A 26,694-nucleotide genomic window follows, 5' to 3' on the forward strand; every position below is an offset into this window, starting at 1 on the left:
ATTTATTATTTTAAATGGATCCTCTGGCCTTTTTTTTTTTTTTTTTTTTTTTTTAATTATAAGGCTTTCTTAATAGTTCTGTAGAATGTAGATAATGACTTTGTGCTTCCTGAAATAGAGAGGTTGCTGCTCTTGTAGTCATGCCAGAGGTTGCATCGGATCTGTCCCTTTTCATTACTGTGTTGGCCTTGACATAAAGCACTCTCTGTCCCTCAGTGCATCGGCTTCCTGTTTTGATCTCTTTCTCCGAGCTTTGATGTAATCCAGTTTTCTACACACAGTAAACCGATCTCATCCTCACAAAGTAAATATTGCTGTTTCAAATGTTTCTGATCTGTATGCTTGTCACTTAAAACATTTTCTGTCTGCAACCGTGCGCCTATGTTCTTACACCATGAAAATAATTACCGATTGGTTGCTGTGAACAATACCTCCCGATTTTTTTGATTTATTTTTTTGCTAGCATTGCAGAGTGGATGAAATACATGCATGCTTGTTCTGGTCTAGTGTATAAAATGTTATTGTTATAGGTTTAAAAGGCGCTCTTTCCAAATGTAACACGCTGGCTTTTCTGCTGCCACGGACTATTGGGTCTCATTCTGCGCGTAATCAGAATGTGGACACAGCTGGGTAAACTATTGTACATCTCCATCTCTCTGTCTCTCTGCTAGAATCCATATATGAGATCTCTATTACAGTTTAATATTTGTCAGTAGTGGTCATCAGAAGTCAAGAAGTGATACTGGCTAAATGTTAAACTTCATTTTCCATGTCACATCCTGGATTTATTGCATGTGCTGCTCTTCAGTCCTGTCATCACAATCTTTCAATGCCTACAAGATGAAAGACACAGGACCATGATATCCCCAATTGAGCAAGGGTGAATAATACTATGTATCGAAGATTGGTTAGTATGAATAAGAATGGCAGCATACATTTTTTTTTGAACTTGGTGTCTTTGAGTACTGTACTTGGGATTGTAGTGTAAGAATGTTTTTATGTGACAAAAATGATAATTGCATTGTCCAAATTTGGTCACTTCTTTTTTTTTTTTTTTTTTTTTTTTTGCAAATCCATTTTATTTTTATAGATATAAAAAAAAAGGGGGGGGGGGGTTACAAATTCCAACAACCTACCCCACACAGGGGATTAGTTGGAATGAGTGTAGTAGAGATATGGCAACGGCAACCTCTAGCGAAACATCCGGCGGGTTAGCGGTTTTTCTGCCCCATTCTTCGTAGGTATCTCAGTAGAGAGGTAGATTTGAATTAATAGATGTTTCCAGAATGTGAGAGAGGGGAGGATCGATTTCTTCCAAACCAACCTCCAGGTGTTGGCAAAAAATTCAAGGGCTTGAATCGGCCGCCGTGGATTGTTCCTCTGTATACATACATACAGATACAGTGTGTATACTATGTGTGTGTGTGTGTGTATATAATTTATTTGGACACAGGCACAATTTTCATACTTTTGGCTCTGTATGCCACTGGAGTAAAATTAAAATGAAACAATCCAAATGAATTTGAAGTGCAGACTTTCAGCTTTAATTCAAGGGGTTGAACATAAATATCAAGTACAAATTTTAGGAACTGCAACCATTTTTATACACAGTCCTCCCATTTTCGGGGACTTAAATGTAATTGGACAAATGAATATAATCGTGGAATAAAAAGGTTCATTTTTAATATTTTGTTGAGAATCCTTTTACTGGCAATGACTGCCAGAAGTCTGGAACCCATAGACATTACCAAAGACTGGGTTTCCTCCTTTCTGATGTTTTGCTAGACTCTAACTGCAGCTGTGTTCAGTTGTTCTTTGTTTGTGCTCAATTGGGTTGAGATCAGATGATTAACTCGGCCGTTGCAGAATATTCCACTTCTTTTCCCTCAAAAGTTCCTGGGTTGCTTTTGTAGTGTGTTTTGGATCATTGTTCATCTGTACTGTGAAGCGCCGTCCAATCAACTTTGCTGCATTTGGCTGAATTTGGGCTAACAGTATATCTCTAAACACTGCAGAATTCATCCGACTGCGTCTGTCTTCTGTCACATAATCAATAAACACCAATGACCCAGTGCTACTGGAAGCCATGCATGCCCATGCCATCACACTGCAAGCTCCACCATGTTTTACAGATGATGTTGTGTGCTTTGGATCATAAGCTGTTCCAAGCCTTCTCCACACTTTTTTTTTCTTCCCGTCATTCTGGTACAGATTAATCTTAGTTTCATCGGTCCAAAGAATTCTTTTCCAGAACTAGTCTGGCTTTTTTAGATGTTTTTTGGGGAAAGTCTAATCTGACTTTTCTAGTCTTCAGGCTTATGAATGGTTTGCACCTTGTGGTGAACCCTCTGTATTTGCTCGTGAAGTATTCTCTTGATTGTAGACTTTGACAATGATACACCCACCTCCAGGAGAGTGTCCTTCACTTGTCTGGATGTTGTGAATGGGGTTTTCTTTACCATAGAGAGGATCCTTCGATCATCCACCACTGTTGTCTTTCATGGACCTCCAGGCCTTTTTATGTTGCTGAGCTCACCAGTGCATTCTTCTTTCCTCAGAATGTACCAAACTATTGATTTGGCCACTCCTAATGTTGCTGCTATCTCTCTGATGGATTTGTTTAGTTTTTGAAGCCTTACAATGGCCTGTTTCACTTGCATGGACAGCTTGCTTTGTGCCCTGGTGGGCAATTATGTTGGAACAGGAAGAGGCCATCCCCGAACTGTTCCCACAAGGTTGGGAGAGTGAAATTGTCCAAAATGTTTTGGTATGCTAACGCCCTAAAACTTCCCTTCACTGGAACTAAGGGGCCAAGCCCAACCCCTGAAAAACAATTCCACGCCATAATACCCCCTTCACCAAATGATTTAGACCAGTGCACAAAGCAAGGTCCATAAAGATATGGATGAGTGAGTTTGGGGTGGAGAAACTTGACTGGCCTGCACAGAGTCCTGACCTCAACCCGATAGAACACCTTTGGGATGAGTTAGAGTGGAAACTGTGAGCCAGGCCTTCTCGTCCACATCAGTGCCTTACTTCACAAGTGCGCTTCTGGAAGAATGGTCAAACATTCCCATAGACACATTCCTAAACCTTGTGGACAGCCTTGCCAGAAGAGTTGAAGGTTTTATAGCTGCAAAGGGTGGGCCAACTCAATATTGAACCCTACGGACTTAGTCTGGGATACCATTAAAGTTCATGTGCGTGTAAAGGCAGGCGTTCCAATACTTTTGACAATATAGTGTGTGTGTGTGATAGATATATATATATATATATATATATATATATATATATATATATATATATATATATATAAAATAAAAGTGCTGCTTAAATTGACGGTGCTATAGAAGTACCTGTAATAAATAATTAAAGAGACAATCATACTGATGCATTCGGTAAGCCACAATACAACCACACGTTATTGGCTTTTGAGTCAATTAATTTTGAGTGTCACCCCAGTGCACCTTTGACTACACCTCAACACACATTTCAGCGCACCACAAAACATGTGGTGCCTCCAAAAGAAAAAAAAAGTTAGACATGGTTACAATAAAGCATTGTAATGACACAGGGTCTAAAGGCTCTTTTTTACCTTTATGCATTCTGTGCTTGAAGGTAAAAGACCTGCTGTGTTCAGCCCCCCCCAGGCCCCCCTAATACTTACCTGCTATTTGCTCTTGGGGCACTTGGCAAAAAGGAAGGGAGGGGCCAGGAGTGTTGGTGGGGGACCCGAGAAGAAGAGGATCAGGGCTGCTCTGTGCAAAGCCACTGCACAGAGCAGGTAAGTGTAACATATATATATATATATATATATATATATATATATATATATATATATATATATATATATATATATATATATATATATATATATATATATTATTATTATTATTATTATTATTATTATTATTATTTATTTAAGGTACTTATATAGCGCCGTCAATTTACGCAGCGCTTTACATATACATTCACATCAGTCCCTACACCCTCAAGGAGCTTACAATCTAAGGTCCCTAATTCACATTCATACATACTAGGGCCAATTTAGACAGGATCCAATTAACCTACCAGCATGTCTTTGGAGTGTGGGAGGAAACCGAAGTACCCGGAGGAAACCCACGCAGACACAGGGAGAACATGCAAACTCCAGGCAGGTAGTGTCGTGGTTGAGATTCGAACCAGCGACCCTTCTTACTGCTAGGCGAGAGTGCTACCCACTACACCACTGTGCCGCCCCTATTATATTATATATATATATATATATATATATATATATATATATATATATATATATATATATATATATATATATATATATATATATATATATATATATATATATATATATATATATATAGCCAAAATCCCTGCATTGTTTGTTGGGGCAGCAAGGGAGCACCCACAAGCAGAGGAAAGCACTGAAGCAAGGAATAAGGCAAGTAAAACACCTTATTGACACATTTTTAACCTTGGGGACCTTAACCAGTGCTTGGAGAGGGGGTTGTCTTTTGTTCTTGTTGCCGGAGTTTTGCCTTATTTCCTATCTCGGGGACACTTGTTTATTGGGGACATAGACAGTGATAACAACTTCCTGATCTGGGAAATGTACTCCCAACAAGAAATACCTGAAAGAGTTTGAATCTTGCTCCACTCCATCCAGAAATGTGGAGAAAAAAATGTGTTGGCACACTAAATTGTCAGGAGTCAGATTTTTGTACACGTTAAAGTGGTTGTAAACCCTAACATATACCCAGTGAAGGGACTAAGAAGTGGAGAAGGCACCTTCTCCAGTTACATAGTAGGTGAGGTTGAAAAAAGACACACGTCCATCAAGTCCAACCTATGTGTTCTTATCCTTTCCAGTTGGAATTGCTTCTACTGTTTAGAATAGCTGCCCCGGTGTCAGTGTAGCACCCCCTATGTCTCTCTGCATGACACTACTTCCCCATATTGGATGATTGATCTCCTGGACAGAAGCGCCCTATGTTCCATGTACCAGTGAAGGGACTAGCCTCAGGTGATACACAGAGATGAAACAAATCCTCCTACATATGTTGTATCTGTCTATCTGCAGTCTTCTCTTTACATCTGTTCATAGTGCTGAATTTAAAAGCTTGTCTGAGCTTTCAGAAAAAAGGGGACGGAGAGCAGAAGTCACACTCTGCAGTGCAGAGCTCAGTGAGCTCTGAGAGCTGATTGGAGAGAAAAGACACACCCCCTTCATACAAATCACAGGTACAGAGCTGAGGTTGTCAATCAGCTGGAGCTCCCTCCCCATCACCATTTTTCTATTGGCGTTAGGAAAACTTGTTAGAAGTGATTCATGTTAATAGTAGAAGAATGAAGCAGCAGACAAAAATGCAATTAGTGTTTTTAATTGAGACAAGTACACACTACAGAGGGATATGCTTTGTTCATATTTCTTGTCTGATGTTTACAACCTCTTTAAAGACAACTTATTGTATGTGTGTGCATTAGTTAAGATACACACATTACTTTCTGGCTTGTCGCTCTATAGACATATTATATGTCACTCTTCTCCTTCGTTCATGTGGCAGCTTTCAATACTGATGTGTCAGACATCTGTAAACATTTCCAGCGGGTGACTGGCATCTTGCACAGAGTAGCAGCACTATCAGCAATGTAAGATTTAGCATTTAGGGTCACTATTACTATATTTGTGTCGATTCTGTTGGCTGCTCTAGCGGGACTCCTTGTTGATTCCCAGTAAGCAGTTGTGAAGCCACTAATGATGTCCCCGTAGAGCTGTCGTAGCTCCAGTATAAGAGCGTTCAGATTATGAGCAGAGAATCCTGTAAAGCTTATATATATATATATATATATATATATATATATAGTCTCCCAAGGAGCTTTGTGAATGGGGGGAATAATGTGCAACAACCATTGTACAATTTGTCCAAAGCCTTGTTCACATTAGTAACAATGTCATTTGTCATCATGCAGTCGAATCAGTTTGTTTGTTCTTATACTGAATAAGATGTGGCAGAAAGGCCAGAGTGGTGAATATTACTGTTCCGTCTTCTTTAAAAGAACATGAGACATGCTTACTCCTTTTAGTATAGTTATGAATGTGGAGCCATTAAATCAACATTTATTCATTTTTGGGAGAATGTTGGCAAATGGAGCATATAAAGGGTCTAACCAAAGGGTTTGCACTAGGGTTGCTACGATACTAGTAGCGGTGCCGATACCGAGTATTCGCACAAGTATCGTTTACTCGTGCAAATGCACCGATACCTGAAACCGATACTTTCAGGCTCGGTTCTTTGAGCTGTCGGTGGGGATGAAGAAATGCTCCTCTGTTTAACCCCTTATTAACCCTTAATTTACTCTAATCAGCCTTAATTAACTCCCTATTCTCCTCCCATTTAATTATTATTTTCCTGCTTTTTTTTTTTTTTGTTCACGTCTATTTTATAAACGATAAACGATTAAAATTTTTTTGTTTGTTCGCTTTGTTAGTGAATATTTTTACACATATATATTAACATATATTTACACATTTCACATTAAAAAAGCGCAAAATTAAAAAACAAAATCAATTTATTTCATTTGTAAATGACTTTTCAATGCTTTGTACTATTGCTGACAGCTGAAGTGTAAACAAAACAGTTGTGGTAGGTATCGGTAATTGGTATCGGCGAGTACTAAAAAAAAAGTATCGGTACTCCTAAAAGAAAAAATGGTACCTGTGCACCTCTAGTTTGCACATAACAATGTCATAACAGATTATCAGTGACACAGATTGATGCCTGAATTATCATCTATGACTGTAAGGCTGTGAAATTACCTAGAGACACTTTTATAACGAGTTCAAACTGTCCAAAATGATATTTCCCCCAAAAATCAGTTGAATAGCAGTTACTTTTATAAACCTTACTTTAGCCCTGTTTGGTTGGAAAAACATCCCACAAGGCCATGGGGTGCATTCATTCTTCTGTGGTTTCCCTCTCATGTCTTTTCATTTTAACAACTATAGAATAGTGCATATTATAATGCTCTTGGAAAGGTGAGCATGTTGATGCATCCTAGTGCTTTTTATTTCCCTTCTCCTTTTTTTTTTTTTTTTTCCTTCTTCTTCTTCATCTGAATTGAGGACATGTGCATTTTGTATGCGTTTTGCTGCATTTAAGACATGTTCCATACAGTAAAATTGCAATATGTTCTAGTTTTATTGACTGCACCAGAATGCACTGCAGTGGTGTGAACTAGGGCCATTGGAATCCATGTAAAATACTGTCCATGCTTTTTTGATGCAGAATAAAATGCACTGGACTACATCTGGTGTGAAGTAGCCTTCAGTCCCGGTTAACGCTAGTGCAATTTTAGATGCTCAGAATCGCTTGACTATGGAAATGACATTGTTTTCAATGGTACCCATTCACATCAATACAACTTGGCACAGTGCGCTTTTGGAAAACGTTCCTGTATTACTTTGGTTCGATTTCCAGTGCGATTTTTGACCTCATATAATATGCAAACCACATACAAGTTGCATTGTATAATCATGCTGATAATCAGATTGCACTGACTTCTATGTAGAGGAGGAATCTTGAGTTTCCTTAATGTTACATACAGTATTATCTGCAAATGACAGTTTTTTTGTATGAAGCTGTCTTAGCTGTGCTTTTTTTTTATATTGTCTCTTTACTGTGTGATCTACTTTTTCAAAAAACTCTTTTTGATTAAAAAAGGAAAAAGAAAATCAGATTGCAGCAGTGTGAACCAAGCCTTATACTATTTAAATAACAACATAATAAATACCTGCAAGAGGGACACAAGAAGAAAGTCCATAGGCCATGCCGTTCAAGTAAAACATAATAATCCATATGCCAAGGCATGACTATTAGTGCAATTATCAAGATTGCACCTGTTAGCACACCGTTTTATCTAGGGTGTAAAAATCGAAATACAAGTTTGTGTCGCTTTTGCCCTGATGACAATTTTTTATTGTTTGACGTTACTAAATTGTCAATTGTTTCTTTATTTTTGCAGAAAGATCTGGCATTAAAACCACCAGAGCGGAAAGAGAAGTGGGAAAGGCATCCTAGCAAGAAATCCAGAGCGTCAGGGAAATATATCTCTGCGGAGCCAAGTGAGAATGGACACAATCATGATGCAGGCAGCTCAGAAAGAGAGCTGGAAAGAGGAAAGGAGCGTGACAAGAAGAAATACCCTCTCAAGGCAGTCAATCAGGTAAGGAGTCAAACTGTTCCTTTCATGTTGTTTGCTGATCACCTCTGATTTCAGAGATGATCATTTCATGAACTGTGGCGTATTTTAAAGTTCGCCTTCCATGATAGAAATATGGGGGCAGCCATTGCTGACCTCCTGAAAAAGATTGCCGGTTGGTTGTTATGCTGCCCTGATAGATGAGATTATTTTTAATTTAATGATTCAGAATGAGTATACAGATCTGAGAACTCATAGAAAAGTCAATGTCTGCAAATTTGTTTTGGGTCAGTGGTGCAAAAATCTTGACACAAAAGGGGTCAGAATTACAGCTAGGCAACCAGTTTTTTCCAGAAGAGAAGTCAGAAGTGGCAGCCTCCTATATTTCTTTTATGACCAGTTTTCTTTAATGGTTAGCAAGCTTGAACGTGCAAAGAAAAGTGTCCTCAATAAAGTGTACGTACTAGACATTCCATGGAAAAGTGCTTGTGTGAATAGGAGAACTCCCAGCAAAATCATAAAGGTAATGTGGGAAATTTACTGAGACTGTTGTAGACTGAATCTGGAGCAGCTCTACATGGCACCCTGTCCACTTCTAACATTCTTTTTAAAGCGGAGCTCCAGGCTCCTTCAGAAAAAAATAAAGTCAGCAGCTACAATTTCTGTAGCTGCTGACTTTAATATTAGGACACTTACCTGTCCACGAATCTAGCAGTGTTCTCACCCAAGCCTGTTTTTCAATCGGCTGTCGGGTGCTGCTGACGCCATTGTCGCTAAGGGAAACCAACAGTGAAGCCTTGCGGCTTCACAGCCAGTTCCCTACTGCGCATGGACGAAACGCACTGCGCGTTGTGAATTGCCTGGTGGTGGGGAAGGAGGAGGGGGGGGCCGAACTTCCTGCTGAGTTCGCCACGGCAAACTCACCCGCAAGCAGGAGTGGGTGCCTGTCAAAACCAGGAGGCAGACAAGTGGAGCTTCCCCTTTTGGGTGGAGCTCTGCTTTAACTGAACAAACTGAAAATGGAAGCTGATTGATTACTGTTCACAGATTCAATCTGCTTCAGTTTTAGTAAATCCCTCTCAATACATTTTATTAATCCATTATTACAATTAAAAACAAATACAGCTGGCCATATAGTAGTACAGCTTTTGTTCTGAATGTTTATTCGACTTTTGAATGGTTAGTGAGGCCAAATCAGCAATCGTTTTCAACCACAGTGACAAGAAATTTTGAAGGAGCAGGATGGAAAATTGTTCTTGAAAAAATTAGATTCTAACTGCAAATTGTACATATTGTAATGCGCATATTCTCGGCACAAAACAAACCTGTTTAAACATTTGGGATATCTTTCAAGTAGCAGGCGAGGCCGAAATTTTAAGGAAAATTTTAAGGACTTTTAAGAACAAATACACCGCAGAGAAGAAGGCGCTTCTAAGTGCAATAATAAAACACTTTAATGACCAGAAAGGGTTAAAAACACTTACAAGATGGAATTGAAAAACATGCAAATCAGTGAATCCGTAACATCCAGCGGGATGCCTCCTGGGAGTAAAGACAGAAGCTTCTGGTGGAAATTCCAGCCGACCAGCGGTGGGACACACCGTGCTGTCAGGACCAGCATGGAATCCAGGCAACCAGATAAGATGTCAGAGTGGGCGGGACATGTTTTGGAGCATGCTCAGTCATTCCTTCAAACCAAACGGGAGCAACTGGACATGCACAGAAACATGTCCCGCCCCATTCTGACGTCACTTCCGCTTGCCTGGATTCCATGCTGGTCCTGACAGCACAGCTCTCCATCCTGGATCAGAGAAGCAGTGTTTCCCACTGCTGGTCAGCTGGAATTTCCACCTGCAGCTGTCTTTACTCCCAGGAAGCACCCTGTTGGATGTTATGGATTTATTGATTTGCCTGTTTTTCACTTCCATCTTGTAAGTGTTTTTAACCCTTCCTTGTCATTAAAGTGTTTTATTACTGCACTTAGAAGCGTCTTCTTCTCTGCTTTGTTTTTCCTATAGAGTGTGCTTCCCTCTTCTGAAGTGCTGCTCTGTGGTCCATTAATCACATCTCAAGAGCCAGTCATGTACTGTTTATTAAAGTCTCCTTGTTCTCCAGAGTGCCCTATTCTCCACCCTCCTTGATCAAATGCACAGATGAACAATTTTTTTGAACTTCCATATGAACGTTCAAAGAAGCATCCTATTGGTGTATGGTTAGCCTTTTTTTAAAATCGGATATATATCATACTAGGAAGTATCATTTACTGTAGGTCTTCCTGAACCAAGACATACATGTAAGAGCAAACATGTCAGTGAAAGTACAAGTTTGATCCATTATAAAGCAGAGGAATGCATGTCCCTCTCAATGTCATGTGGTAGCTGTATCAGAACTTCCACTGAATAAGTTTACATGGTTGCTATAGGGCTTGGTCAGAACTAGAAGGGGTGACAGATGGGCTCACTGTTTTTAACTTCACTGTTTTGCCTCCTAGTTTAAATGCTCCAAAGTCCCTCCACTAGTTCACCTGTGCTTATGCCAGCCCAGCGCCCTCTTCCCTTGTGACTGTGTGTTAACTTCAGTGCAGTGTTCATTTTGACATCACATTTCGGTTTAGTTTTAGTCCTAGTTTTTTTACTAAAACATCATTTTAGTTTTAGTTGTATTTTAGTCATCTGAATTGTTTTAGTCGTATTTTAGTCGACTAAAATCTTCAGTACAAACTCATTATATACTCCTGGGGTCAAAATCTAATAGCGTGTGATGGGGATGGGGAAGAAAATGGGAGTGCACAGGGCAGAGAGTTGATTTGGAGAGGCTGTTGTTTTACACAGCACTTAGCACTGCTACCTTGCTGGGAGGGGAAACGCGGCATTGTTCCTGAGCTCGCAGACAGAGGGAGCCTGCGTCTGTCAGCCAATACAGCTTGTCAGGGGGCTGGGGCTTTAACAGACAGGCAGAGCTCCGAGGAAAGCAGACGTTCAGGTGGGTAAACGTCTCTCCCTCACACTTTCGTTCTGTTTTCATTCATTGACCAAAATTTAAATTGATTTTCATCATAGTTTTCGCCAATTGATAAAAATGTGAATTTTTCGTTTAGTTTTTGTCACTGTAAACATGCTGCTGACATCAACAAAATGAATGCTACCTCAGTGGAGTAATCTCCTGATGGCTGCCCTAAAGTTCCATCATTGCACTCAGGCACACAGTTACTAGAAAGTATGAAGAATCAATGAAATGCAAGATCACTCACCAGCGCCCTCCACAGTTCTTTGAGAACTACAAGCTTTCTGCTGTAGTTCCAGAACATGCTTGTATTCATTCATTCACAGATCGCTGTGAATGAATGATGTGGCTGTGTGGGCGGAGCCCCGCACAACTGCGCTGTTTATGAAAAGTGACAGTAGGTGCATAGAGAAGAACCCCACTCCCACGGGGGGAGGATCATGATGAGGGGACTGCTGGACCATGTTACTCTCTAAATATGGGTGTAACAGGCTCCCAAAGGTGATCTTATCCTTTAACATAACAAAATATAGAGGGATTGCAAAACTTTCATGACTGTGATTATTTATTTTTTGTGAGTTTCTTTCCAACATGAAACAGTAAAATATTTCCGACATCGTGGTGATGCGCCTCCTTAGGTTTGCGCAGTGGTGTTCACTGATGATGCTACCTTTTGTGATTTAAGTCCCACAATTATTTTTTCTGTGCAGTTTCCACTCTCTTCTTTATTATTGTACTCTATAATTGTTCTAGGGTCAAATAGGAAATATATATTCCAAGCAATATTTCTCAACCCCAAACCTAAGAATGCCAACCTGATCATGTTCTTGGGATTTCCCTTAGTGAGATTGACTGTGACACTTAAGAAAGTAAAAAAGAGTCAAAGAGTTTTGACAGATCACCTGTCAAAGATGAACACAGAAGTCCAAAATCATGGTTTGTTGGTGGTACTTGAGTTTAATATGATGGACCTGGCTAAAGTTGGCCATTAAAGAGGAACTCTAGTTGTTTTTTTAAAAAATTCACAAATCTTGTAGCTGCTGACATTTAAGAAACAATCACCAGCCCAGAAGTCCAGCGCTGACTTCACCAGGGCCGTTTCTTCACCTGTCTTTGGATCTCCAGAACCACCATCTTGGCTTTAGGGGGCTGGCTCTAATTGCCAGCTGTTTTACAACTGGCTCCCCCCTGCACATGCGCAATTTTGCCCCGGGCCGTCAGATTGGTCCCGCAGCCTCTTGAGACTTTGAATGTGTCCCAGGAGATTGGGGGTGGACCAAGTTTACATAATTCTTGCGAGTGGGAGCAGATACCTATAAAAAAAATACATATATATATATATAAAGCACCTCCCAAATATGTTAGAGCAGGGGTCCCCAAACTCGTCCCTTGCTGGTCTTTATCTAGCCCTTGGGGCACTTTTTCTTCCGCTTATACGAGGCACTATGCCTTCCTCTGACACCAATGATGTGTTCAGTGAGAATTTCTATCATCATAATCTGATTGCAGACATGTGGCTGCTACATTATTGATGAAAGAAAATGGGTTTTCCATAGAAACTGTAAATGGTTTGTTGTGCATGCTTCTGTACGAAGCGGTACTGTAAAGCACTGTAGTTCTATCTTCTGAGTGTATGCTAATCTATACATGCATATCTGCCAGGATAGTTTCACTAATTGGTAGGCTTTTGGCAACTGGGCCGGATGTGGCCCCTTGCTTGCCTTTTATTCGGCCCTTGGGGCACTTTTTCTTCCACTCATACGAGCACTATTCCTTCCACTGACACCAATGATGAGGTGCTTTTCCTCCCACTGACACCAATGATGAGGCACTATTCCTTCAGCTGACACCAATTATGGGGCACTATTGCTCCCAATGATGGGGCACTATTCCATTCACTGACACCAATTATGGGGCACTATTCCTTCCACTGTCACCAATAGTGTCATTGTTTTGTTTTGCTCCCACTGATTAAGCCTATGGCATTCTTTGCTCCCACTGATGCTAGGGCATTTTCTACTCCAACTGGCCACAGTCAGGCCCCCCTGAAATTTGAAGGGCAGTAAACTGGCTTTTTGTTTTGAAAGTTTGGAGACCCCTGTGTTAAAGGATGGGGTGGGGGGGTGGGGGGTGGGGGGCAGATTATTGATACTTTAACTTTTAAGTGGAGGTCTTCTTTCAGATGGATAAGATGCGGGCTTGTCTGTACACCAGTGACCTCAGACTTTTTGTGCCCTTGTTATATATTGATAAATTCCTGTTTTAGACTGAAATATATGTTTAGCACTGGTAGTTCTGTTATAAAGTAAGACTGTTTGTGTTCAGTGAGAATCTCTATCATCATAATCTGATTGCAGCCATGTGGCTGCTACATTATTGATGAAAGAAAATGGGTTTTCCATAGAAACTGTAAATGGTTTGTTGTGCATGCTTCTGTACGAGGCGATACTGTAAAGCAGTGCGGTTCTATCTTCTGAGTGTACACTAATGTATACATGCATATCCTGCCAGGACAGTTTCACTAATAGGTAGGCTTTTGGCAAATTGAAGCTAGCACATTGCTCCCCAATTCTGTCAAGTCTGTGAATTATTTGTGTCAGTTTTGTAGCAGTGGGGGTAGATGATGTCTGCGAGGTCTCGGGGAAAGGAGCAGCACCACACTGTGAAGAGGGCACAGATGGTTGTCCCTTCTACTGCAACAGTAATCTGTGGCTGCATCAAATTCACAGCTGCTCACCCAATCCACCGGGAGATCCCCAGCCCAGAGTGCAGGCAAGAGGAAGGCAGCATGGCGAGCTTAATGTATCTCAGCCCAGCATACAGCCGAGCGGCTTTTCCATCATAAGAATGTGTTTCGCTAGAGTGTTGGCATCGGATTGAATATAATAGATTAGTAGATAAGAGATCATGTTAAAAACTTATATTAAATTGCCTTCTGGATGTAAATTATGTATAACCATGGAAAATATTTTAAAACAGGCCATATTTGTTTAAGATCGGACCAAACATTTGGTCACACAGATTTAAAGTGGATGTAAACCCAGCGTCATCCTTTCTAAACTACTGCCATAGTGGTTATCTATAAGGATATACACGCCTCCTGCATGTATCTTTACCTGTCAAATGTCTCCCCTCTGTCTGTTATTAGACCCCAAAAACTGCAGATTCTGTGGGTGGGTCTGTTGTCTGGAGCTCGGTGGGTGGAGTCGTGATGTCAGTAGACTCCCCGCCCACCTCTACACTCCCCTTGTCAATATGCATTTTCTCCTGTATATTTCTTACACTGATCTTCTGCTATGATCTCTAACATCCAGTGAAAAGACAGGAAAGTAACCACATGACTTTAGCATGCCAAATCATGCTGAGGTGTGGAACAGCCAATCCTTGCAGAGCTGCTGAAGAAAGGAGTGGGGGTGGGAATTAAACAATAATGCATGTCTTAGGCTAGTACACGAGATATGTAAATCACCTGTCACTCACAGCAAGGGGGAGGATTTGACAAAGTTTTTCTCTGTTTGTCAAGATTTATCTCACTGAACAATAAAAGAGGATTGCTCAGAGCTGGATTAACTCTGTGTGGCAAGACTGGGCTCAAATGATAGGAAATCTTAGACTCTACATTATGACATAAAAAAAAAAAATCGGGTTTACATCCACTTTAAGCTCATTCCTTTAAAGAGTAACTCCACTTTTGTTGAGAGAAAAAAAAACATTCCCCTCTGGGTGATCATTGTACATTGCAGGGATTTTAACTTGGTTTGTAATTCTGAAGAAATAGATTTTGTGTCCATTGGCAGTCCTGGTTCACACTGATGCGGTGTGGAAAACGCCATGAATCCTGTGTGTTTCCTGCACTGTATTCTGCTATCTGCTGCGGGTGTCAATTAAAAGTTAATGGCACCCCAAAAGCTGGTCGCAAACGCAGTGCGTTTGCCCATACTGGATCACTTGGGTATATATATCCATGTGATCCGATTCCAGTGCGGCTAAAAAAAAAAAAAAAGGTGCCTGCACCTTTTTGCTGTGGATGCGGTGCAATTTGAGCAATAAAAAATTGAATTGGCTCCAATTGCTCCGCACATATTTACATGTGATTTGCACAGGAATGCGGTGTGATTCCTGTGATATTTTACATGCGGTTCCCAGTGTGAACCTAGGCTGAACCTGTATGGGAGTGATCTACAATTGTCAATTAGCTGATGCACTTGCAGGGCTCTAATGAGGAAAGTAGCAGTGTCTGCATCCCTTTAGACGTGATTTCCCTTTGGGAGTATGTCACCAAAAATGACTTTTTTGTTGCAGGGGATGTCTGAAATCTGATTTATATCTTAAAGTGATTGTAAAGTCTCGTTTTTTTTTCTCTAAAAATAACAAACATGTTCTACTTACCTGCTCTGTGCATCAGCACTCGCAGCCATTGTGTTTTTTTTTTGGGGGGGGGGGGCGCTGTCAGAACCCCGTGTTAGAACACAGTAGCTCAGCAGGGAGATTTCTGTATTAACATTGGATAGTTAGTACAGCAGCTAACTCCTCAGATTTTTTTTTCGTTCAGCCTGCTGGGTTGAATGAAAAAAAAGATGATAGTGTGTACCAGGCAATAGTGCAGACTTCTGGGGAAAACAGTGAGCCAATCACTCAAGCAAGAAATGACATGTCTGGGGGGAATTCTTTCTGCACATCATTTGTGTATAGAATGCCTCCAGGTTGCCATATTGCATTGCATTTTGCAGAAAATGACAGCGCTGCAGATTGAAAAGAAAGGGAAATTTTTTAACAACATTCAGTTGCAATATGATTTGGATTGTAATTTTATATACTATATATTATTTATTATTATTTTTTTTATTTGCTATTTTTTTTTCCCACGAAAGCAGAGTTACCCTTAAGGCCCAGATATACATTACCCCCAGCTAATGTAACTTTTGGGTTGTAAATAGGTAGATATAGACAACATAGAAATGACTTTTCCAGAGTGTTAGGGCTATATCTAAGAAAATGATGAGCGTGCCCATGACTCATTGGTTTCCGGTACAGTACACAGTCTAGAAACACACAGGCAATCTAATCTGTCATATTATCAGTCTGTCAGTCTTTTAAACAAAATAAATAAATGGTTAAGAAAAAGTCCCTGAAGGTTTAGCCTACGATGGCGCCAATTTATGTTACGCTTATAGTTCTGCACAACTGATACGTTTTGTGGGAAAGCCAACACTGTTCTGTCATATTTCATGATCAGGACCATTAATATATACATAAAAATGGAACAGTGAGTTGTGGTCTGCTGGATGCTACCATAGCAGTATACCGAGCCTGGTCTTCCCATGTAGGGGGAACACATATTTCTATGCTTCCTCCAGTTTCACCTAGAGGTCCAGCACTCTCTTTTTATTAAGTATAAGGACGTATGCACACAACGGGCACCAAAAAAAAAAAGGTGTATTGTTTTCTATGTGTACACAGCTACATAAAAATCAGTAAATGTGCTCTGCATTCACGGTCTTGCATATGGACTGTATTTTACTCTAGGGGAGCGGAATTCCTTCAGCCACCTCGCTTGTGTAGATGAAGAAATCTGTTTTCTTTCCTTCAGTCTGATGGCTAAATGAGAAAAAAAAAGGTCATCTATGGCCAGCTTTACTGCCAGCAAGATCATACATAAATAATACTGCCCTGTACCTGAGCTGTTGGTGCCTAAACAAAAAAGGTTAGGCCCGTTTCACACTCCCGCGACTTGAAAGTCGCGTGACTTTACTGTGATTTTGCAGAGATTTCAGGGAATGCCTTTGTAAACTCAAGGTCTATGAACCTCAACTCGCATCAAAAGCAGACCAAAGTAGTACAGGGACTACTTTGAAGTCGCTGCGACTTGAAGTCGCACAGATATGAATGGTACTCATTGGAAATCATGGGGTACTACTTGTCATGCGACTTTGCAGTCCCAAGTCGCAGGACAAATCACACAAGTGTGAAAGGAGCCTAATGTTTACTCTGGAGAACTCCTAAAATGATCACTCAGTGATTTTCACTTAGCCGCTAGAACATTTGAAGCAGAATCCCACATACATGGCTAGATACAGAGCTGAAATAGCAAGATTTTTTACCTGTCAATGGATTTGTAGTTCTGTCCATCCAGTCATGAGATTTACACACCCTTGCCAGAGAGCAGAGCCAGGCTGGTGATCCAGGTTTTCTCTATTTCACTTAAGCGGTATAGGTTACCTTCCTGTTCTTCGCCTGCAAGTGGACAGTAAAGGAGCAGCAGCACACTGAAAAGCTCACCCTTACACTCCTTTTTTCCCCAGCCCATCAGCATGTTTTTTATGAATACATGTGCATGCATCTCACCAGGTTTGCTGCTTGTGCAGGCTCTCTCCAATCTGACTTCTGTACTGAGGATTACCAAGTCTAAAGCTGGGTATATATCTGCAGTTATTTGTTCAAAAACTGATCAGCACTTGCTGCCATTGGCTGCTGGTTTTCCAGCATGACTGGCTTCTGTTAAACAGACAGCTGTACACATGTACCAAAATTCTGAGGGTTCTTGCTGAACCGGCCCAAACTTTGGTACGTGTGTACTGGGCTTTAAGTGGTTGTAAACCCTCCATATACCCAGTGAAGTGGCTGTCAGAGTTTAAACAAATCCTCCTACATAAGTTGTACCTGTTTATCTACAGCTGTCTTTTCCCTACATCCGTTCAAAGTGCTGAATAATTAAAGCTGGTCTAAGAGTTAAAAAAAAAAAAAGGGGGGGGGGGGGGCATAGAGCTGAAGTAATACTCTGCAGAGCTCAGTGAGGAGAAATCCGAGACCTGATTGGAGGGAAGGGACACACCCCCTTCACACAACACACAGGAGCAAGTATAGGATACAGAGCTGAGGCTGTCAATCTGCTGGAGGTCCCTCCTCTGTCACCATTTTTCTCTTGGTGTCAGGAAAACTTGTCAGATGTGATTCATGTTCATAGCAGAGGAATGGGGCAACAGACAGAAATTACACTTAGTGCTCTTAAAGAAGTTGTAATGGCAAAAGGTTTTTTATCTTAATGCTTTGTATGCATTAAGATAAAAATCCTTCTGTGTGCAGCAGCTGCCCCAGCACCCCTAAAATACTTACCTGAGCTCCATCTCTGACCAGCGATGTCCACAAGTGCCTCGTCCATCCGAGACTCTCGTTCCTGATTGGCTGAGACACAGCAGCAGCGCCATTGGCTTCCGTTGCTGTCAATCACAGTCAGTCAGCGAATCAGGAGAGAGGGGGGACAGGGCTGGGCCGCAGCTCCACGTCTAAATGGACACAGAGAGCTGTGACTCTGCTCGGGTGCCCCCATAGCAAGCTGCTTGCTATGGGGGCACTCAACAGGAAGGAGGGGCCAGGAGAGCTGAAGAGGGACTCAAGAAGAGGAGAATCTGGGCTGCTCTGTGCATATCCACAGAGCTGGTAAGTATAACATGTTTGTTATTTTTATTGAAAAAAAAAACCCCAAGACTTTACAATTACTTTAACTGAGACAATTACACACTATAGAACAGGGGTAGGCAACCTTATGAGTACAGTGTGCCGAAAAATGTTTTCAAAGAAATTGAGCGTGCCAATTTCATTACAAAAAAAATTTCAACTTTACACACTAAATCACGAAAAGGATTTTTTATAAAGTAAATGCTTTAAACTACTAGAGTAGTAGTGAGAAATTAACATCCTGCACTCTCACGCCTCAAATCAACCGCAATTCTTGCACCCTCACACCTCAGATCAGCCCTAATTCTTGCACCTTCACACCTCAGATTAGCCCCAGTTCACCTGCTCATCTGCCCCACCACTGTACCCCCCTCCTCATCTGCCCCACCACTGTACCCCCTTGCTCATCTGTCCCACCACTGTACCCCCTGCACATCTGCTCCACCGCCGTACCCCCGTGCTCTTCTGTTTCACCGCTGAACCATCATCTCAACTGTCCTAACACTAAACTTATCTGCTCATCTGCCCCACCACTGTAACCCCCTTTCTCATGTGCCCCACCACTGTACCTCCTGCACATCTGTCCCACCTCTGTTCCTCCTGCTCATGCCTTCCACCTCCTTTCTTCTCTGCACATCTGCTCCACTTCTGTACCCCCCTGCTCATCTGTCCCACCAATGTACCTCCTTTCTCATCTGCCCCGCCTCTGTAACCCCCTGTACATCTGCCCCACCTCTGTAACCCCCTGCTCTTCTGTCCCATCAATGCACTTTCTTTCACATCTGCCCCACTGCTGTACCCCCCTGCTCTTCTGTCCCACCGCTTAACCCCCTTCTCATCTGCCCCAACAGTGAACCCCCCCTGCTCATCTCTCCCACCACTGTAACCCCCTGCTCATCTGCCCCATCACTGTACTCCCCTGCTTTTCTGTCCCACCACTGAACCCCCTTCTCAATCGCGGCTCTGTGTAATTCAGCAGTGCTCGCTCCTCCTCTTCCCTCTGAGACAGCAGGGATAATCCAACATTGGCGAGGCTGCAATGATGGGAAAGGTGAGGCTGCAGATGGGCACTGAACAGGCTGCATTGTTGGTAAATGTATAGGCTGCAGATCTGGGCACGGAACAGGCTGCATTGTTGGTCAATTTATAGGCTGCAGATCTGGGCACGGAACAGGCTGCATTGTTGGTCAATTTATAGGCTGCAGATGGGCACTGAGCAGGGTGCACTGTTGATGTGTGACCCTAATTTTGCTTCAAAGTTCTTTATTTAAAATGTACGTTTTTTTTCCTTAGATATCCCTCCTAAAATTGGGGTGCGTGTTATACGCCGATAAATATGGTATTTTGTTCATATCTCACATCCGAGGTGTACAACCATTTTAAGGCAACATCATTCAGCTTTTTTACAGGGGATTACAGAAAACCGGACACCAAGTCAAATTTAGATACTAATTGCATTTTAAACTATTTAAATTATTTTTTTAATGAGTACATTGTATCTTTCATTGTTTTTTTTTTTTTTTTTTTTTTTTCTGCATAAAGTTCAGATTTGATATTGCCAGCTTCTTAACCTTATCTTTCATGATCACAATAATGGTTACTGTTTAAACTGCCAGGAAAGATTTTGTGGCGTTTATGGTGGTCCAGCATTCTATTGGTCACTGCTAGTTTTGTAAATGGTTTTCTATTTTTGCTGACAGTGATTATCCATTCCCTTTCTCAGCACCCAGCTATGCAAACAAGAAAGTGCACAGCCAGACACAGACAGCAGGAAGTGAACTCTTGTACAGGTCACAGAAAAGGGGAAACATTACACTCTTCATGGTAGAATGGCTTTGTGTTTTCCTTGTAAGAAATGAGGAAGATACTTTTATCAACATACCTGTGAACATATACCTTTCCCAGATTAGATTCCCAGATAAGAGAGCAGGGTAAAGCCTCATGCACATTGGGTGTTTAGCTCCAGTGATGAGGCTCCGGAGTTTAGGTACAGGTGAAAGGTGCATTTCCACCATTTAGCCCCACTGCCTGTAGCATCTAACAGCTGCTGAGGCTAGACGATGAACTGATCAGTACTTATGTTTAGTTCAGTATGCACCCAGGGACAAACGTCCTGAATTTAGCGTAAGCACCAGTCAATTCACTGTCCAGCCGCAGATGCTGTCAGCCTCTCGTAGAGTTTGACAGGCTGCTGCAGTAAGGCTGGATGGTCCAAATGTACCTTCCACAGCCACCTAGACACCAGAGCCTCATGCTTCAATTTTAAACACCCAATGTGCACAAGGCTTCACCAAGCTCCCTTTTACTTGTGAAAGGTATAGGTTCACAGATCAACTAAAACACAAATCACCTAAAATCCTTTTTTTTTTGTTTTTAACTGTTGCATACTAAATTCTATCATGTTTTTTCAGATTAGTTGAAAAAATCTTTTGTTTTTTTGTTAAGTAAAAGGGCGATCATAATTACAATATAAAAATATTTTATTTAATTCTGATATGCAGATCTGAATAGAGAGAGACGTTTAAACAGAGATATGTAGTCGTTAGATCATCAGAATAATGTTTTCATTTACAAAAAGTTTTTCCTTCTTCTACATCGGTGTCTTTGACCCAGTTTTCTTTTTTCGTGCTATAGAAAAAGCAGAACGTTTGCTATGGTAGAACAGTGTAATGACAAAATACCTGCTTCTGCAGCATTGTGCAGTAAAGGTTTTGCTTTCTGGGTTACAATCAAATAAAGTGGTTGCATGTATAATTAATTGAGCTAATCTAACTATTGGGTAAAATGTTTTTTCCTGGTTAAATCTTGATTTTTCCCAAAAGAATGAGAACATCTTGGCAATTGGGTGGCCATAGGCAGCTGTCAGTCATGCTTTAAAGTGATTGTAAAGTCTTGTTTTTTTCCCTATAAAATAACAAACATGTTATACTTACCTGCTCTGTTGCAGTGGATTTGCACAGAGCAGCCCAGATCTTCTTCTCATGTCCTCTTCTGTGATCCTGGCCCCTCCCTCCTGTTCAGTGCCCTTATATCAAGCAGCTTGCTATGGGAGCACCCGAGCTGAGTCACAGTTCCCTGTGTCCATTCACACACAGAGCCCTGACCTGGCCCCGCCCCCTCTCTCCATTGATTGGCTAGATGACTTTGACAGCAGTGGGAGCCAATGGTGCCATGGCTGTGTCTCAGCCAATCAGGAAAGAAACAGCTAAGACATTTGTGGACATCGCTGGACAGAGAGAGACCCCAGGTAAGTATTAGAGGGGCTGTGGGCAGCTGCTGCACACAGAAGGCTTTTTATCTTAATGCATAGAATGCATTAAGATAACAAACCTTCTGCCTTTACAATTCCTTTAATGACTTCCCACAGCACAAGCGCGAGCCATGCTGCGCTTTGTAAATGGCCCTGTAGTCTTCTAGGACCTGTTATGTGTGCCAGAAGGCTACGGGTGAAGGTGGGTGTTGTGAACTTCCACTTAGACCCACTAACAGGCCAGGTTTATATATTACCTTGGGGAGATGCAGACTAGAATACTGCAATCACTGAGCAGCAAATGATATCACCTGTGATGTATTTCAGTTATCTTGCAAACCTGGCCTGGTAGTGGGTCCTGAGGACAGGAGTTGAGAACCATTGAACAAGGCGATCTGGGCAGAAGTGGGAGTGAGTATCTTTAAAACCAGGTACCCGCTCCATTCCCCAAAAAACAAAGTGCCCAATGTTAAATAGGAGGGGGGGAGGAGGTAAACAAGCGGAACTTTCCCTTTTGGGTGAAGTTCTACTTTGAGCACCAAGTAAACATGTTGTCCTTGAGGTTGATGATGTGTTGAAAGCAGAAAAAATGGACCTTGCAGTTTGTTGCATATGGGACAGTGTAGCTGCAGACCTGTCAGGGTGCCCATGACCCGTGTCCAAAGCCAAATTGACCTACAATGGGCATGTGAGCATCAGAACTGGACCTTGGAGCGATGGAAGAAGGAGGCCTGGTCTGAGGAATCACATTTTCTACATCATGTGGATGGCTGGGTGCGTGTGCGTCTCTTACCTAGGTAGTAGAGGGCACCAGGATGCAGTATGGAAGCATGCCAGAACATGAGGTGTGTAATGACCACTTAATATCTCTATTTCCGACAAGGATGGATCTACACTACTGTATTACGGAACAGTGATGAGTAAACTTTTATATGCCTTTATACAATCACTTTTATTGAGTACAGGTAAAATCACCAAAGCCAACAATGTTCAGTGGGATTTGAGGAGGCTATAACATTTCAATGCAGTTATTAAAAAAAAATCAGATCTTTTCACTTCCCATCAAAACTATTTATTTCACAATAAAGTTTTATTGGGTTTTAAAGTTTTATACAAAGTACAAATCTGCTGGCATATAAAAACTGTGAGTAAGAGAAAACATGACATGACAAATATTTAAAGTAGAAGTCTACCCTAATACTAAAATCTGTAAATCTACAGGCATCCAATATCTAACACTAACCTATCTAGCCCTGTACAGAAGAAATCCGTATACATACCTATTTTGAAGCCTCCCTGGTCCGGTTTTACGTTGAACTGTCAGAGGTGGCTTCTCTGTGGAGGCGGGTACAGAGGAGGCAGCTGAAAACGGAAGCCCCATAGCAACTCTATGGGTGACTTCAGTTCCCATTCATTTCACAGCCGTTGTCGGCTGTCGCCTCTGCAGAGCTTCCGCTGCTGGAGACTGGATCGGCTTCAAAAAAGGGATGTATAACGATTTGTTCTTTATAGGGCTAGATAGGTTAGTCTTATATTGTGGATGCCTGTAGAATTAGAGATTTTCATTTTAGGGTGGACTATTAAAGCAAGTCTGGGCATATTCTGTCACTTTTTGATCAGTTTATAGTTTTATTCCCGAATATAAATAATAACCATTGAACATTATAATCAAACTGATTGTCATTTGGATTGAATTTGATATAAATAGCAGACCTACACGTGGCATCATCGGGAAAAGAATTATGCATATTCAATACAAAAATTCCAGTTGGGGAGAAAAAGGCAAAATTCATACATGCGTGGCCAGTATTACTGCTGAGCATAATTAGCCAATACATGATTTCAGCTTCAGGGGCTCAGAACTGGTAGTTTTCATTACAGAGAGTGATTTCCTACCCTAAGGCCTTGGTCACACTGACCCTCCTTGCCCCTCTTATACTAAGATATTCTTTAGGGAAAACCCAACCATTCCTGCATCAAAACTTACCACCACCATCATTTACTATTCATTCATCAGCAGGTGTATCGGAAGTTCTCTAGTGCACTTATAAAAATTCAGCAGAAACATAAACTCTATATTCAGCAATCACATCTGTCGCCTAGACAGTTTGGGATTGGTCTTAGTTTGCTGCGGAGAAAAGTTCTGGTCGCCAAGAGGTTACGGTTCCCAAGAACAGGTGTTGGAGATGCTTCCTCTGCTTGGAAACAAAGGCCGATTTCTCTGTGAAATGCAGTCTGGCAGGGGAGTGCTTTGGCCTCAGGCACAGCCTTTGGCAGCCCACGGACACTTGGCAAAGACATGCGGGCTGTTATTGTTTATAGAAATACACAGCAAGCATTTAGGATTCTCCTTTTCTTTTCTTTTTTTTTTTTACCCTTTCATCTCCTAAGCAAAGCATCCTGCTTTGATTTGCTTCTAGAGGCAGCTATATTGATCAGCCAGTCTGAGCCTTTGTATACTGTGTGCAGCAGTCCGGTTCTTCCTTATTGAGCCGGTAATTGATTCTCAATATCCTGGTGATAATTATTACCAGCGAGATTACCTTCTGAGTTGTAATCTATTGTGTGGGCACCTCAGTTCTTAATGTTGCATCGATCCTGTGTGACTGTCAGACTACATCTTGCTTGGAAATATGCAGTGAAACCCTTACCTTTGCTTTTGGGGTCTTTGTTCCTTGTAGTGTCCACAGGCCATAGGTTGTCCTTTAAAGGAAAAAATAAAAATAGAATTTTTGTTGCAAAAATGCATTTATTATTCTTTTCTACAGGGAGCCTGCAAAGCATTGCATCTGAGATCAGTGGACCGTGGCTGTAATGTCTGGTTGCTGCACACTCTCCCTCCAGCTTTTTGAGTATATCTTTGTACAGGCTTTCAGTTAGAAAGCTAGTGGAAGAGTGAATTGACCACAAGTATGCTGATCAGCGCACTCATAGGTCCTTTGAGAACTACAAGTCATCTTTCTAAGTGGCAGACAGAACTTGTAGTTTATTCATTCACAGATTCCTGTGAATGAATGATGGGGCTGTGCAGGCAGAGCCCAGCACAGTCATGTAAAGCTTAATGTGACAGCTGCAGAGGAGAAAAACCCCTGCTTGCTGTCATGAGGCAGATCATCGATCAATCAAGATGTGACATCCCACCCACTGTGTTCTTCTTTTTTTTTTTTTTTTTAAATACTGGGCATGGAGCAGTAGGGAGGGACTGGGCTGTCATTTAGGATCTGAATATACGTCCAAATGTGTGATGTCAATATCATGTGACCTGAAAAGCTCAACTGAAACATACAATGTTCTCTCCAGCAATAAAGACCTAACTGAGCATGTGCAGCAGTACTACCCTCACTCTTATCTGCCCTTGTCAAGAGTAACCCTGCAGGAGGGGGAGGATCTGTGCATACAGAATCAAAGAGCCTTTTTATACAATGCAAAGGATTAACCTCTTAAGTTCCACAGTGAATATAACAAGCATGCTATTCTGCATATACAGACAGGCTTTGAGGTGTTACTAAACCCACAACAGTAAAATCTAACTCCAGGATCTATTTAAAAAAAATGACCCTTGCAGTGGGGCTGTCCCCGTACTGCTTGGGTTAAATGCTTACTTGATCTAGGGCAGTGGTTCTCAACCTGGGGGTCGGAACCCCCTCGGGGATCGAATGATGATTTGCCAGGGGTCACCGAATCCTGGGCTGTTCCTGAAGCCCGCACCGCTCTCTCAGCCTTTTTGTAGCCGACCAGCTGGGCTGTTCCTGGAACCCGCGGCCGCCCACTCAGCCTCTTCGCAGCCGCCCATTCAGTTCACGGCATGGCTGGGGGGCAGAAACTAGACGTCAGCTGACTTGGTGAAGAATGTGAAGTGGGAGGGGCTGGAGGAGACCCCATCTCCTGATTTCGGTATAGGTGTCACTGCTACGAGACTCGGAGAAACAGTGAGTAACACTACCTGTGATTAGAGTTGCCATTAAAAGTCCCCACTACAGTTCTCAGATCAGCAGATAACCTTGATCAAGAGCACCTAAGTTGGCTGATTAGAACTCCCCCCAGCATTGCCACTGATCACAATTCCCCACCAAGGAGTAAGAGAAGGAATAAAAATAGAGAATACATAGAAGGGAGAGGAAAGAGGGGGATGAACCAAGAAAAAGGGAGAGAAAGAATAAGAGAACAAGAAAGATGGCTAGAGAGAGGGATGGGGGGAAAAAAAACAAGAAATTAGGATAGAGAGAGATAAAGGGGAAAGAAAGGAGTACAAAGAGAAAGGATGGTACATCCTAAAATGTACCATAGGGGGTTTTAATACTGTACAAGTGGAAGGGACTCAGGGAGAGCTAAATGTTCATAGGTTAGGGGCGCAAATGACTTGTCTTGCCTTTGGTGCTGACAACCCACTCTACAAAAATTATTTTACTGTTAGGTGTCCCCGCAACTTGGGAAATTTTATCAAGGGGTCACGGCACTAGGAAGGTTGAGAATCACTGATCTAGGGGGAAACAAAAACATCTATACTTTCATTATTTCTCTCTCCCCAGCAGCCAGTGCACTCTTTTTTTCTAATGCATGACTGCTGGTCCTGCATTGCACATGATGACATCAGAGTGCCTCTGATAGATGGCGCAGTGAAGGGAGGTGGCTTTGGGGGGAATGGTTGTACAAATGGGGAGAAGCATGCAGGAGCGAGAGATAAAGTAGATTTAGTTGCTTTTTATGTTCCCCATAGACTAAATGAACATTTAACTTGCATTTACTAGCATTTTTCTTTGCATTTTTTCCTGGAGTTCAGCTTTAACCAG

General features: G+C 41.7%; 1 protein-coding gene across 8 annotated transcripts in view; it reads left to right on the forward strand.

The window, feature by feature from the left end:
• The window catches only part of FBRSL1 (fibrosin like 1), a 754,265-nt gene that overhangs the window by 294,890 nt on the left and 432,681 nt on the right, over positions 1 to 26,694 (forward strand). For all 8 annotated transcript variants that reach the window (XM_073628367.1, XM_073628336.1, XM_073628382.1 and 5 more), the window contains exon 3: positions 8,020 to 8,220. In XM_073628367.1, the coding sequence (XP_073484468.1) occupies positions 8,020 to 8,220 (201 nt within the window). The remainder of the gene's footprint in view (positions 1 to 8,019; positions 8,221 to 26,694) is intronic.

The sequence above is a fragment of the Aquarana catesbeiana genome, linkage group LG01 (genome assembly GCF_042186555.1).
Source record: "Aquarana catesbeiana isolate 2022-GZ linkage group LG01, ASM4218655v1, whole genome shotgun sequence".
Taxonomy (NCBI): domain Eukaryota; kingdom Metazoa; phylum Chordata; class Amphibia; order Anura; family Ranidae; genus Aquarana; species Aquarana catesbeiana.